This window comes from Lepidochelys kempii, chromosome 3 (assembly GCF_965140285.1).
Source record: "Lepidochelys kempii isolate rLepKem1 chromosome 3, rLepKem1.hap1, whole genome shotgun sequence".
NCBI classification, from domain to species: Eukaryota; Metazoa; Chordata; order Testudines; family Cheloniidae; genus Lepidochelys; species Lepidochelys kempii.
Window position 1 is genome coordinate 199,551,544 of NC_136382.1, and position 16,029 is coordinate 199,567,572.

General features: G+C 40.4%; 1 protein-coding gene across 5 annotated transcripts in view; it reads left to right on the forward strand.

Moving 5' to 3' along the window:
• SEL1L2 (SEL1L2 adaptor subunit of SYVN1 ubiquitin ligase) overlaps positions 1-9,560 on the forward strand; it is a 73,448-nt gene extending 63,888 nt beyond the window's left edge. For all 5 annotated transcript variants that reach the window (XM_073339557.2, XM_073339562.2, XM_073339559.2 and 2 more), the window contains 3 exons: positions 227-396; positions 7,575-7,703; positions 9,382-9,560. In XM_073339557.2, coding sequence (XP_073195658.2) covers positions 227-396; positions 7,575-7,703; positions 9,382-9,495 — 413 coding nt within the window. In that variant the 3' untranslated portion in view covers positions 9,496-9,560. The remainder of the gene's footprint in view (positions 1-226; positions 397-7,574; positions 7,704-9,381) is intronic.
• The last annotated feature ends 6,469 nt before the right edge of the window (positions 9,561-16,029 follow it).

Consider the following 16,029-nt stretch of genomic DNA (forward strand, 5'->3'; position numbering starts at 1 on the left):
TCTGTACTCTCAACACCTTGGTTTTTTCCCAAATCCTTCCCACTTAGACTACTCTACAAATTATAATAATTTTATGATAACTGAAACCATAATGCTTCAGATTTACATTTTATTAATTTTTAATTATATTTGAGAAAAATACAATTTTATTAGAGGAGGAAAGTTTGCAAGAAGCACAGTTTAGACTAGATTTTTGTTGTGACTTTTCTTTTTAATATTCCACCAGGCAATGCATTTGCTAGAGTTAAAACTGGAGATTACCACTTCTACGGTTATGGAACCAAGAAGGATTATGTCACAGCAGCAATTCATTACAGCCTTGCAGTTGATCACCACATCGCTCAAGCCATGTTTAATCTGGCATATATGTATGAACATGGTTTAGGTATTCCAGAGGTAATGTGAACTGCATGTGGTGCAATCTGTGTGTAAAATTAACCTTAATAGATATAGTTGAAATGAAAAGCTATTATAGCTATAATATCCTAATGTAACATTCTGGTTGAGACACAATCTCCCATGTGAAGGAAAATTAGGTAAACAGAGTAGGCTATGACTAAGAGATACACATGAAATAATAGATGGTATGGTGAAGGCCAAGAGAGTTCTCTTTTACCTTGCCACATAAAAACAAGGATCAGAAATGAAAATAAAGTTAGTGCACTAAAGATGGAAATTCAGTTTTAAACAGTGCATGATCAATCTGTAAGATCTATGACCACTTGATATCAATGAGACTAGTTCTTCACCTGACGTGTCTCCAAATGCCATGGGCCTGGTTCTCTGATTGGTTTCTCTGCTGATTGCCCCTTCTTCTGATGATTCTCATTCTTCCACTTCTTAGGGGGAAGTAATGGGGAAGTAAGCAAGGCTCCAGTGATCTGAGGTTGGATTAGTGGAACTAGAAGAGAGGTGGTTATGCTATACTCTACTGTAACTCTGAGTGATGCCAGGGGAAAAGAGAGAAGCTAGTATGGCTTCCTGCTTATGTGTAAGCTCCAGCAGCTGCACAAAGGGATAGAAGAACATATGGAGAAGGCAGGCAGGGGTTTCTTTCAGAGAGCCACCATCCATCCTTTCCCCCCACTCTCGTGTATCCGCCTACCCAGAGGTGGTGCCTCTATAATGGAAGCAGACCACTTCTAGTCTTAAAAATTATAGTAAGAAGGTCACCCTTTTAATCATCACCTCTGTTGCCTGTGTAGCTAATACAGCTATGGTAAAATGAGCAGGATTCTATTCACTCTTATACAGGAATTATTTACAAAGTTCCAAGCCGTTTCAGTCATTTAGACCTACTGAAGACAGTGGGGCTTCACTATTTGGACTACAGAACTTTTATTACTGGTAATAGTGACAAGAAGCAAAGATGGTAGCTTGAGTCATATCTCAGGCAAGTTTGAAGGACTGTCAGAAGAAGCATCTCTTTACTTGTAAACTGGACACATAACTAAGACAAACATGCAACCACATTATGCCATCATCAGTCACTTTTCAGCAAAGAGTCACACTCAGAAGCTTTTCCTACTGTTCCTGATTTTCTTTTCCTTCCAAGTAACTTCGCAAGCTTTGCGCCTCCTCCATCTATGAGTAGCAGTAAGCTGTTTCAGTATGGTATGGCTTATGAGCAAAGCTCAATCAAATTCACTTTAAATGTCTCTATACGCCTTCTGCCCTTAGTTTGCAGAAGCCATGCAGTCAACAGGCATATGTTGCCTTGACAAACCAGACCTCTAAGCCCTGAGGATGTCTGGGATCCACTGGAATATAGCCTGATATCTCTGTGGATTCTCAGACTCCACTGTATTGTCCACACCTTCTGTCCCCTTGTTGAGGATACAAATCCCACTCCCAAGAGCAGCATGTATAGTTACCACTAGAAGTTTTGGGGGTTGTTTTTAGCAGTTTTTCCCTCCTGGGGATTCCCCTATGGGAGGGAAGGATGAAGCCCTAGGAGGAAGAATGTAATCAAAGTGAGGCCCAAGAGTTAGGCAATGTGTCCCTGACTTAGCCACATATTTTTGTGACCTTGGGCAAGGTTTCAGAGCCAGATTTTTCGAGGTGTATGCATGCAATTATGTAATTAATTAATGCACAAAATTGCCACAATGGCATGAACAATTACAGAAATTGCATATACAAAAGATGAGCTACGTATCTAATGAATATGAGTGCATGGGCAAATTTAAAGGTAAGTCTATTAGCTATCCTGTCATATGCAAATACTTCTGATGATTTGGCCCTTATTCTATTTGACTAACTTTATTAATATTTAATGGTTAATATTAGCAATATTAACATTAATATTAATAATAATTATTTAAATCTCTTGTTAAGCAGAGTCATTGTTCGCATTTATAATAATGCTTTTCAGCTAAGGAATTCAGAGTACTTTCGAAAGTATTGTTAGGAGAGGGCAAATAGTGAAAAGCATCACGAATATTTGGTTACATTTTTCAGTAAATCTGCTGCGGCCATGCTAATGCCCCTTTGCATTAAATATTTACTGCAAATATTTGAATAATTGAGTTTGACCAGCATGGATGCTTGTGGAAAGTGAATGAATGCCAAAGTCTTGAGATCAGCGTATTTGTCCCAAAATCAGCCAATTTGAGGAGATTAAAGTTGTCTTGCAGATATTCTATAAGCAGAAAATAAAAAACTAATTTGGTAAAAATAAGAGCAAAGCTGGTCATTCTTATACAGACAGAACAAGCTGAATTATTGTAGCCCATAAGGGGAGAGTGTCATCTTTAAGCCCTTATACTTCTTTACTTTTATGGATTGCTTTTCAATTACAGTTTGAATTTTAAGAAATAAAATTTATAAAAACAGATCATTACTAAATTAAACTTTGATCAGGGCTTAAAGGTTGATACAAGAAATCATAGGACTGGGAAGGGAACTCAAGAGGTCATCTAGTCCAGTCCCCTGCACTCATGGTAGGACTAAGTATTATCTAGACCATTCCTGACAGGTGTTTGTCTAACCTGCTCTTAAAAATCTCCAGTGATGGAGATTCCACAACCTCCCTAGACAATTTATTCCAGTGCTTAACCACTCTGACATTTAGGAAGTTTTCCCTAATGTCTAACCTAAATCTCCCTTGCTGCAATTTAAGCCCATTGCTTCTTGTCCTATCCTCAGAGGTTAAGAAGAACAATTTTTCTCTCTCCTTCTCCTAACCGCCTTTTATGTACTTGAAGACTGTTATCATGTCCCCTCTCAGTCTTCTCTTTTCCAGACTAAACAAACCCAGTTTTTTCAATCTTACCTCATCCGTCATGTTTTCTAGACCTTTAATCATTTTTGTTGCTCTTCTCTGGACTTTCTCCAATTTGTCCACATCTTTCCTGAAATGTGGCGCCCAGAACTGGACACAATACTCCAGTTGAGGCCTAATCAGCGCAGAGTAGAGCGGAAGAGTTACTTCTCGAGTCTTGCTTACAACACTCCTGCTACTACATACAACAATGATGTTTGCTTTCTTTGCAACAGTGTTACACTGTTGACTCATATTTAGCTTGTGGTCCACTATGACCCCCAGATCCCTTTCTGCAGTACTCCTTCCTAGGCAGTCATTTCCCTTTTGTATGTGTGCAACTGATTGGTCCTTCCTAAGTGGCATACTTTGCATTTATCTTTATTGAATTTCATCCGATTTACTTCAGACCATTTCTCCAGTTTGTCCAGATAATTTTGAATTTAAATCTTATCCTTCAAAGCACTTGCAACTCCTCCCAGCTTGGTATTGTCTGCAAACTTTATAAGTATAACTCTCTATGACATTATCTAAATTGTTGATGAAGATATTGAACAGAACCGGACCCAAAACTGATCCTTGCAGGACCCCACTGATTATGCGCTTCTAGCATGATACTGAACCACTGATAACTACTCTCTGGGAATGGTTTTCCAACCAGTTTTTCAACACCTTTAGTAGTTCCATCTAGGTTGCATTTCCCTAGTTTATTCAAGGTCATGTGAGACAGTATCAAAAGCTTTACTAAAGTCAACATATACCATGTTTACCGGTTCCCCCCATCCACAAGGCTTGTTAGCTTTCTTTGAAAGGGTATCAGGTTGGTTTGACATGATTTCTTCTTGACAAATCCATGCTGACTGTTACTTATCACCTTATTATCTTCTAGATGTTTGCAAATTGATTGCTTAACTATTTGCTCCATTATCTTTCCAGGTACAGAAGTTAAGATGACTAGTCTGTAATTCCTCAGGTTGTGCTTATTTCCCTTCTTATAGATTGGCACTATATTTGCCCTTTTCCAGTCTTCTGGAATCTCTCCCATCTTCCATGACTTTTCAAAGATAATCGCTAATGGCTCAGATATCTCTTCAGTCAGCTCCTTGAGTATTCTAGGATGCAATTCATCAGGCCCTGGTGACTTGAAGACATCTAATTTGTCTAAGTAATTTTTAACTTGTTCATTTTCCTATTTTAGCCTCTGATCCTATCTCACTTTTACTGGCATTTATTATGCTCGACGTCCAATCACCACCAACCTTCTTGGTGAAAACTGGAACAAAGAAGTCATTAAGCACCTCTGCCATTTTCACATTTAATGTTATTATTTTTACCCCCCATTGAGTAACAGGCCTACCCTGTCCTTGGTCTTCCTCTTGCTTGTAATGTATTTGTAGAAGGTTTTCTTGTTACCCTGTATGTCTCTAGCTAGTTTGATCTCATTTTGTGCCTTGGCCTTACTAATTTTGTCCCTACATACTTGTGTTATTTGTTTATATTCATCCTTTGTAATTTGACCTAGTTTCCACTTTTTATAGGACTTTTCTTTGATTTTTAAATCATTGAAGAGCTCCTGGTTATGCCAGGGTGGTCTGTTGCCATACTTCCTATCTTTCCTACTCAGTGGGATAGATTGCTCTTGTGCCCTTAATAATGTCTTTTTGAAAAACTGCCAATTGTTTTTCCTCTTCGACTTGCTTCCCCTGGGATCTTACCTACCAACTCCCTGAGTTTGATAAAGTCTGCCTTCTTGAAATCCATTGTATTTATTTTGCTGTTCTCCCTTCTACCATTCCTTAGAATCATAAACGCTACCATTTCATGATCACTTTCACTGAAATCTGCTGTTCAACTTTCCTTCTTGGTTTAGTTCTCTCTCTCTTCATCTATCTGTTTTTTCTGTTTCTTTGAAAAAATGGTGTAAGAAATTAAGTGGTATCACTTCTGCTTCTTTTCCCCCCAACCATGGGGGAATCTCTCCCCAATCCACTCTGCACCCCAACTAACCATGGTACATCTATCTTTATTCCATCTTTCTTTTATGTAGCTCTCCTTTTCATCCTGAGCCTCATTCTTCTTTGGATAGTGTGTTCTGCTTCAGGTGTGTGCATGCCCCATGTGCCTCCAATTGGAGATGATCAGTAGCAGTGCCTGTTTGGCCCACCATGCTCTCCAGAAATCCTCTTGCCCTGTACTATGGTAAGATAAAGGTTCATTAGGCCTCTTCTGCCTCTCCCCCATCTCAAATATATTTCAGGTTTGTTTTGTTAGAGAGGTTCCTTCCCCCAAGTTATATCACTCTTAATGAAGAGAAGTGGGGAAAATGAAGATAGGTTTGTAAAATGTAAAATAAATAGGATGGAAAGATAATAAGATTAATCTTAAGGAGTGATCAGCGCTGACCTTCCTAATATAGCTCCTTTATGACTCTGCTACATTTATTGCATACATCCAACAGGGGTTCTAAAATTTACACGAGAAACATTGCAGGATATGGAAAAGGAGCCTCTTGTGGTCACCTCCCTTCCCAACCTCAATTCCACACCTTGCTTGTGAAAACTGAAGTTCTTGGTTAGATTAAAAAGTAATGTAAAAGACAGACCAAAAGATGGACCAAAAATTCACTTCAATAAACTGTGTGGCGCTTCTTGGTTCTGTCTGCCCATGCTGTATCTGTACTGTCTATGCTCTACCTGGAAGGAGGACTTTGTTTGATACAAGTTCTTCTCTTATTATCTGTAACACCCACTACTTGAATCTCTGCAGATCACTTTCAGCTTAGAAAACAACCATGGTTAAGTGAATTTTCACCAAAGAAAATCCTGACAAAGACATGAAGCAGCTCTTGAGGCTGGAAAGAGTAGCTTGTTCTTTGGGTTTCTTCATTGGTCTGCAAAAAGAAAAGGAGGACTTGTGGCACCTTGGAGACTAACAAATGTATTTGAGCATAAGCTTTCGTGAGCTATAGCTCAGCACACGAAAGCTTATGCTCAAATAAATTTGTTAGTTTCTAAGGTGCCACAAGTCCTCCTTTTCTTTTTGCGGATACAGACTAACACGGCTGCTACTCTGAAACCTTTCATTGGTCTGGACATTCTGAAGAGTCTTTGACTAGGCTTCAGCAAACATGAAGCAGTAATTGTCTGACAACTTGCAGATGCCATTGTGATATAATAGCTCCATGGATCACACTTTGAGAACCATTATATTAGAGATAAAACCCGTTTCCTTTTCCAGCCTCTCCTAAGTGGAATCCAAACATACTAGTGTTCAAGTTTTGAAACCTTGGAGTGGTATTTAAGTTAGGCAAGATTAATTCAACTATCTTTAACTGAAATACTGCACGTTCAGTTAAGAATGGATAGTATTTTTGATCTTATGGGGAAAAAGGAGTGCTGGAATTGTAGAAGAAATCCTGTACTAGCAATATTTACAGCCTGATGTCTAAGATCAGAGTAAGTTTGAGATAAGCATCCAAATTGAATTTCTACTCATTACTAATAATTATTAAGTAGAAATTTGCAGACAACTATGCATTAAAAATAAACTAAACAGGAGAAACTAACCAAGAAGAGATGATGAGCAGCACGAGCAACCACACTTGACAAGCCTAGCTAGATCAATGCCTTTCGAAAGATTCTAGTACTTTACTAACTACATAAATATTTTACCAAAATGTGCCTTGCTGAGAAAGTAGCTGATGGGGCAAAGTTACTAATTGGTTCTATCACGACATGAATATGCTAGCTAAAATTGAGGGTATTAGACTAAGAAATTGTCCATTAAATTTATGGACTAATTTTTGTATACATCTAGTTATTAATTTTTGTCAGAAAACCAGATAATTGAGTGGCTGTATTTCTAGCTTTAGATTTAAAGAATTACTGCTTAATTAGATAATTTAAAATGTCTGACTGCCTATTTTAAGTATCCAGGATCAAATGCTGACTTCAACTTGACTTCCTACTGAATTCAGAAGACCATTTATACACACAAGACAAATGAACTGAGAGGTTGTGGGGGTTGAAAATGAGTTTGAGAAAGTAGGCACACAAATTAAATGTAAACAAAATCCATTTTTATCTCATGCCAACATTTATACATGAATCTAAGGTTTATGCGTTTCAAGTATTATTATAGCTTAGTATATCCTTTATGATACACTAAGCTACAAAAATACTTGACAAGCAGAAACCTAAAAGACAAACAGTAGAAATGCTTTGAAGATTAGCTAAAGCATCATAACATTCATTTAAGCAAATTCCACATGTTCTAAGTAAAAGAGACACACACCCTCTTTTTTTTTTTAAAGGATATACATTTGGCTAAAAGGTGGTATGACCTCGCAGCACAAACAAACCCAGATGCTTCCATTCCAGTGTTCTTGGCACGTATGAAGCTAGAAGTTAAGCTTCTATTCAGTGAGATGCAACTTTTCAAGGTAAGTATGATTTGGACATACTGACATGTTTTTATCAGGGCCAATTCCGATATTTTTCTTGTGAAATTGCTTTTTTACATTCTATTGTATACTTTTAGATTTGCTTATTGCACCTCTTCCAGATCCTGGGTATATTACATAATAAGTCCTGTTTCCGTAAAAATAGGCCCACCATAAGACTTGTCATACAAATTGCACGATCTATTCTCTCCCCATCCTCATACCGAAATTTCCATTTGTACAAATGCAGAACACCCTACAAAAGCAAAACCATAATTTTAGTTGTAAATTAAAGTGCATGTGACTTGAAGCCCCTCAAATCTGTAGTTTGACTTCAAGTCTGCCAAGTTTAGTGGCAATGTGGTGCCCTTATGGTGAAAAGCATCAGCTCATCAGGACCTGGGAGCACATTATGCTCATCTGAAGGGAGAGGAGTCCTTGCTTGTTCTTAAGCAATCTCCTCCCAAAAACCCAGGAGTAGCATAGTGCTGATGAGATCCAGGGGACTAGTCCAGTCATCTTTTGCCAGGACACGGATTTAAGCTGTAATAAACCTTTCCACAATGGATTCCTTCACATCCCTCCATACCTTGATTAGCTATTAACTAGAAAACCCAGCTGCTTGTCCCTCCACTTCACACAGTGAAAGGAAGTACTTCTGCTCACCTATTCTGAAACAACTCCACCAAATCCTATCAGAATCTGAGGTTTGGGAATACAACCTATAATCCCAGTTTTGCTAGGAATAGCATTGGTTCCTTCATGCAATACTGGTAGTTTGAAGCTGTTCCTATACTGCCTCCCAATCTGTTGGGCATTTCCACACAGTAAGCAAGCTGGGTGCTGCCTTGGAGACATGCAGGACTTGTGCACCCCATTACAGATGCCCTATACACAAAGCAAAAAAACAGGTAAACTCAGAATGTCTGTTTTATAGAATTGTGGGTTCAAAAAAGAATTAGATAAGTTCATGGAGGATAAGTCCATTAATGGCTATTAGCCAAGATGATCTGGGATGCAACCCCATACTCTAGGTGTCCTAAGCCTCTAAGGGTATGTCTACACTGCAATTAGATACCCCCAACTGGCCTGTGCCAGTCGACTCAGGCTCACAGGGTTTGGGCTAAGGGACTGTTTAACTGTGGTGTAGATGTTCTGGCTCAGGCTGCAGCCCGAGCTCTGGGATCCTTCCACCTCGCAGGGTTCTAGACCCTGAGCTCCAGCCCAAGCCTGGGCATTTACACTGCAATTAAACAGCCCTGCAGCCCAATTCAGATGGCATGGACCAGCGGCAGCTTTTTAATTGCAGCGTAGATATATCCGAACTGCCAGAAGCTGGGAGCAGATGACAGGCAATGCATCATGCGTAAATTGCCCTGTTCTGTTCATTCCCTCTGAAGCACCTGGCATTGGCCACTCTTGGAAGACAGGATAGTGGGCTAGATGGACCATTGATCTGACCCAGTATGGCCATTACGTTCTTATTATAGGCTTTATTCTTCTGTGCTTACCATATTATACAACTTTCCCTGATTTAAGTTTACCAATCCTAGCATTGTCTAAAACCTCATTAAAAAGAGCATAATGCTTTCATTTTACACTTTTTAAAAATAGCTTCTATTTTGCATGTAAAAAAGTATTCTCTGTGTTACTGAGCTCTTCCTTTCTGTCCTAGCAGTTTACTTCAAGTTGGAAAATGTCAAAACTGGACACCGTGCTGCGACCACATTGGGATCTGTTTGCACTGGTAGTCATAGTTATTTTGCTTGTACTACTGATAAGAAATAGGTAGAACTGGGAAAATGTTAACGTGAAAATCTTTTGGTAGTTTCCTTTATATTCTAAATAAAAATTCTATTACTCATTTTTCTAACATCTCTTTCTAATACTTATGGAACAAAGTGAAAATACGTGTAGCTCTAGGGAAAGTTAGTAACATTACAGAAAATTAGGTTCTTAATTTAAAATGGATAATTTGCTTACAGAAACTAAAGCCTGTCAGTACAGCAAAATCTTTCATTTGCCCGCTGATGGACACACACACAGCAGATAACCAGCTATCCCAATTCTCAGGAGTATGCTATGCAGAAAAAATCCCTTATTTCATAAGTTACTTTAATATTGTTTACCTGCTTATTTTAAAGAATTATAGTAAAAGATCAGCTCAGTGTGCCAACATACAAAAGGAAAGCAGAAAGAATTAACAAAAAGCTGCCAGTTGGAAGCTAGACAGCCCCAACAGGTTTTAATTACTCTGAATGGGTTCACATGTTCACATTTCAACAGACCAAATATGCCATTAATCCATTGTCAGTCACTGAAATAGTTTCTCTGCAGTTTGTTACCAGATTATTGCTCTAATTAAGTAGGCATGACATTCACTAGAGTTTCTACTAGCTAACAGAGAGCCTGGTCCTGCATTCATTGTTAGTGGCAACATATTCCTGGACACCAATGGTGGAAGATCAGACCTCTAGCATGACACTGAAGAAAATCATTTTTCTAGAGGAGAAGACTTCTGTATGTGTGATCATTTTGTATCTGTCCTGAACATACATCACTTGTTTTGTCAAGCCACCAGTTTCCAAAGTACTTTGAAAGACAATGACAGGTTTCAGAGTAACAGCCGTGTTAGTCTGTATTTGCAAAAAGAAAAGGAGTACTCGTGGCACCTTAGAGATTAACTATTTGAGCATAAGCTTTCGTGAGCTACAGCTCACTTCATCGGATGCATACTGTGGAAAATACAGAAGACGTTTTTATACACACAAACCATGAAAAAATGGGTGATTATCACTACAAAAGGTTTTCTCTCCCCCCACCCCACTCTCCTGCTGGTAATAGCTTATGTAAAGTGATCACTCTCCTTACAATGTGTATGATAATCAAGATGGGCCATTTCCAGCACAAATCCAGGTTTTCTCAACCTCCACACCCCTCCCAAAAAACCCACTCTCCTGTTGGTAATAGCTTATCTAAAGTGATCACTCTCCTTACAATGTGTATGATAATCAAGGTGGGCCATTTCCAGCACAAATCCAGGGTTTAACAAGAACGTCTGAGAAAGGGGGAGGAAAAATCAAGGGGAAATAGGTTACCTTGCATAATGACTTAGCCACTCCCAGTCTCTATTCAAGCCTAAGTTAATTGTATCCAATTTGCAAATGAATTCCAATTCAGCAGTCTCTCGCTGGAGTCTGGATTTGAAGTTTTTCTGTTTAATATCGCAACTTTCATGTCTGTAATCGCGTGACCAGAGAGATTGAAGTGTTCTCCGACTGGTTTATGAATGTTATAATTCTTGACATCTGATTTGTGTCCATTTATTCTTTTACATAGAGACTGTCCAGTTTGACCAATGTACATGGCAGAGGGGCATTGCTGGCACATGATAGCATATATCACATTGGTGGATGTGCAGGTGAACGAGCCTCTGATAGTGTGGCTGATGTTATTAGGCCCTGTGATGGTGTCCCCTGAATAGATATGTGGACACAGTTGGCAACAGGCTTTGTTGCAAGGATAGGTTCCTGGGTTAGTGGTTCTATTGTGTGGTGTGTGGTTGCTGGTGAGTGTTCGCTTCAGGTTGCGGGGCTGTCTGTAGGCAAGGACTGGCCTGTCTCCCAAGATTTGTGAGAGTGTTGGGTCATCCTTCAAGATAGGTTGTAGATCCTTGATAATCCATTGGAAGGGTTTTAGTTGGGGGCTGAAGGTGACGGCTAGTGGCGTTCTGTTATTTTCTTTGTTAGGCCTATCCTGTCGTAGGTGACTTCTGGGAACTCTTCTGGCTTTATCAATCTGTTTCTTCACTTCCGCAGGTGGGTATTGTAGTTGTAAGAATGCTTGTTAGAGATCTTGTAGGTGTTTGTCTCTGTCTGAGGGGTTGGAGCAAATGCGGTTGTATCGCAGAGCTTGGCTGTAGACAATGGATCGTGTGGTGTGGTCAGGGTGAAAGCTGGAGGCATGTAGGTAGGAATAGCGGTCAGTAGGTTTCCAGTATAGGGTGGTGTTTATGTGACCATTGTTTATTAGCACTGTAGTGTCCAGGAAGTGGATCTCTTGTGTGGACTGGACCAGGCTGAGGTTGATGGTGGGATGGAAATTGTTGAAATCATGGTGGAATTGCTCAAGGGCTTCTTTTCCATGGGTCCAGATGATGAAGATGTCATCAACATAGCGCAAGTAGAGTAGGGGCGTTAGGGGACGAGAGCTGAGGAAGCGTTGTTCTAAGTCAGCCCTAAAAATGTTGGCATACTGTGGGGCCATGCGTGTACCCATAGCAGTGCCACTGATTTGAAGGTATACATTGTCCCCAAATGTAAAATAGTTATGGGTAAGGACAAAGTCAAAATTCAGCCATCAGGTTAGCCGTGACATTATCGGGGATAGTGTTCTTGATGGCTTGTAGTCCATCTTTGTATGGAATGTTGGTGTAGGGGGCTTCTACATCCATAGTGGCCAGGATGGTGTTATCAGGAAGATCACCGATGGATTGTAGTTTCCTCAGGAAGTCAGTGGTATCTCGAAGGTAGCTGGGAGTCCTGGTAGCGTAGGGCCTGAGGAGGGAGTCTACATAGCCAGACAATCCTGCTTTCAGAGTGCCAATGCCTGAGATGATGGGGTGCCCAGGATTTCCAGGTTTATGGATCTTGGGTTGTAGATAGAATATCCCAGGTCGGGGTTCCAGGGGTGTGTCTGTGCGGATTTGATCTTGTGCTTTTTCAGGGAGTTTCTTGAGCAAATGCTGTAGTTTCTTTTGGTAACTCTCAGTGGGATCAGAGGGTAATGACTTGTAGAAAGTGGTGTTGGAGAGCTGCCGAGCAGCCTCTTGTTCATATTCTGACCTATTCATGATGACAACAGCACTCCTTTGTCAGACTTTTTGATTATGATGTCAGAGTTGTTTCTGAGGCTGTGGATGGCATTGTGTTCTGCATGGCTGAGGGTGTGGGGCAAGTGATGCTGCTTTTCCACAATTTCAGCCCGTGCATGTCGGCGGAAGCACTCTATGTAGAAGTCCAGTCTGCTGTCTCGCCCTTCAGGAGGAGTCCACCTAGAATCCTTCTTTTTGTAGTGTTGGTAGGGAGGTCTCTGTGGATTAGTATGTTGGTCAGAGGTGTGTTGGAAATATTCCTTGAGTCAGAGATGTCGAAAATAGGATTCTAGGTCACCACAGAACTGTATCATGTTTGTGGCGGTGGAGGGGCAGAAGGAGAGGCCCTGAGATAGGACAGCTGCTTCTGCTGGGCTAAGAATATAGTTGGATAGGTTAACAATATTGCTGGGTGGATTGAGGGAACCATTGCTGTGGCCCCTTGTGGCATGTAGTAGTTTAGAAAGTTTAGTGTCCTTTTTCTTTTGTAGAGAAGCAAAGTGTGTGTTGTAAATGGCTTGTCTAGTTTTAGTAAAGTCCAGCCATGAGGAAGTTTGTGTGGAAGGTTGCTTTTTTATGAGAGTATCCATTTTTGAGAGCTCATACATTGTAAGGAGAGTGATCACTTTACATAAGCTATTACCAGCAGGAGAGAGAAAACCTTTTGTCGTGATAATCACCCATTTTTTCATGGTTTGTGTGTATAAAAACGTCTTCTGTATTTTCCACAGTATTCATCCGATGAAGTGAGCTGTAGCTCACGAAAGCTTATGCTCAAATAAACTGGTTAGTCTCTAAGGTGCCACAAGTACTCCTTTTCTTTTTGAAATACAATGAGAATGTATTTGCATACTGTGTGAACAGACCCATCAAGCTAACAAGGGAGAGAGACAAACCTCACACTATCACAGCCAGGGAGAAGATTGACAATCATATGTCTAATTTTTATTCAATTGTACTGAAGGAGTCAAGAACTAAAAAATTTGCATTTTAGCAGACAACTACTCCAGCAGGGAAGAAGTAGCATGCCACTTCCTTCAAAACAGTCTGCATTGTTGCCTACCTCACAAGCTACGAACACATTTTTATCTGGAAGTATCCTTCAGAAGAAATCCATTTCAAAGGGTCATTGGACTATAAAATAGAGGGGCCAAGAAACCGCTAGTTATCTTTCACCTCAGAAGATGAAGGTACCAGCCTTTTGACTTTGGAGGATAGACGCTGAATCAGGAGTTTGGTCAGCTATCTTGATGGAAATGTGATGAGGATTTTACCTTGAACCAAGTCTCGCTTGTTAAGTTTAGTTACCAGAATACACTTTATTTCTCTTGCAACCATTTCTGAGTGTAATCCTTATACTTGTACTCACATAATCGCTCTCTTTATAATTAAACTTTTTTATTTTTAATCGAAACCAATCCAGTACTATGTTTGAACTGGTTGGTAGCCCTAGTTAAAGCAACAAACTGTTGAATATTGACTTTTTGAAGGAAAAAAGACCCTTGACAGTCCTCTGATAGTTCCAGGACAGGGCTGAACATTTCAGAACACGTTTTTGGGGAAATCCCTTACCAGTTGTTAACCAAGTCTGGTGGAGACTAGTGGAAGTCTGTGCTATTGTAGGCAGGCTCCAGGTTCCAAACTGTTAGCCCAGGGCTGCTCAATATGTAGACATAGTAGATGCTTGTTGTTGACTGTGGGCATTCCAGGCAGAGAGCTATAGTAGCAATGCATTGTGAGGCACTCTGGCTTATAGGGTAAGAGGTAACAGTCTTCACTAGTCTGGATTGCACCCCAGACTCTGACAGTTTCCCAAGGGCTTGACCTTGTATTTCCTGTACACCATGAACTCCCCCAACTTTAAAGGTGAATTCCGGATGCACAAGGAATGTGAGGTCATATGCTTAAGTTAAATTAAGTATTGTTTATTAAGTTTTTAAATATACAAGGAAACAGCAGGACCAATCTCCTGCCAACCAACTCGCAAGGATCCTGTGCAGCACCTTACTCTTCCCTACACCTGTAGCTCCCAGCCTACTCCCAAGTTAGGTGCTCTATCTGTATTCTCTCGTCCGTGCATTAGGGAGGGAAACAAATCTGCAGTTTCTCTGTCCAGCAATGCCCATTTTTCCTATTACCAGTGGCACATTCTTCTTCTCTGCAAAGGAAAGAGAGAGGAAGTTTCTAATGTTTCAGTTCTCTCCTACCCAAGTGCTGATTTAGTGGTAGAGGAACCAGGCACAGCAGCAGCTCTCCTAATTAACATTTCCACACAACATTACTCTTGATTCTCGCTAGTCCCTTCACACCTAACCAGTCATAACCAGTAGTCGCAGTGCTTGAGAAGAAACTCAAAAGCAAAAATTTAGAAAAAATAAATATACAGTACATGCAATTAATGAAAAATCTACATTTGGGAAAACGTGTTCCTTTCAGTCTGAGCGCATTGTTAATTAGAAGACAAAGAGAAACCCAAGACTTTAGAAAATAGGATGGTTTTTCAATTCTATTTGAAGGTTTCTTTATATGCAGGGTAGACAAAACAGTTATGACTTCATTGATTATGTTGTACCATTCTGTCAAACTCCACCTACGGGATTATTTTATTACAACAGGCACAATGGAACAGGGTACGTCTACAATAATAACTTAAGGCAACCCATATTAGGAGCAATTACTGCAGTGGTGCATGTCCACACTACCCTCCTGGGGAGGTGCAAGTCCTCACCAAGAGTGCTTCGGCTGACCTAAAAGCAGCATGGGGGAACTGAGAGCCCCATCTCTCAGCTCCGTTGGCAGATCTCTGCCAGGAGCTCAGCTGCCCACAGGCTCCCGGGGCTTCTTGCCTCTCTGTTCCCTGCCAGATGGTGGTGGAGGGATGCCACCTAGGGCTTCTTGTCCCTGGGGAGTGGGGTCCAGCTGTCCCGGCTTTTCAGCCTCCCGCTCCCCACTTCCCTGAAGCTGTGACATTGATGAGAGCACTAACAGCCACTATAAAGTAACACAATGTTTACACAGACACTGTCACCCTAAATCCCTATGTCTCCCGTGGAGGTGCTTATTATGTCATAGTAGGGGACTTACATGGGCAGGACAAGGCTGTAATGTAGACACTGACAGAATTAGGTCGACGTAAGCTGCCTTACAACAACCTAACTGTGTAGCGTAGAACAGGACTGAGTTAGGCAGTGCTGACAGCATGATGTCCAACTTTTGCAATGCAGTCTAAGGCTGAGAAACTAAATATAAAAAGCCTGAAATTAGGTCAGCCACACTGTGTAAAAATATTTGGGATTACTGCTAATCCTGTTCACATGTACTATCCTGTACCTGTAATATAGCAAAGATGTTGCTGTAAAAAATGCAATGAAATAGAAAATGCCGGTGCACTTTAGCATTTGTTGTCAGATTACTTTGGTTTGCTATTGTTTCTTGCAATATGACCAGAAAGGA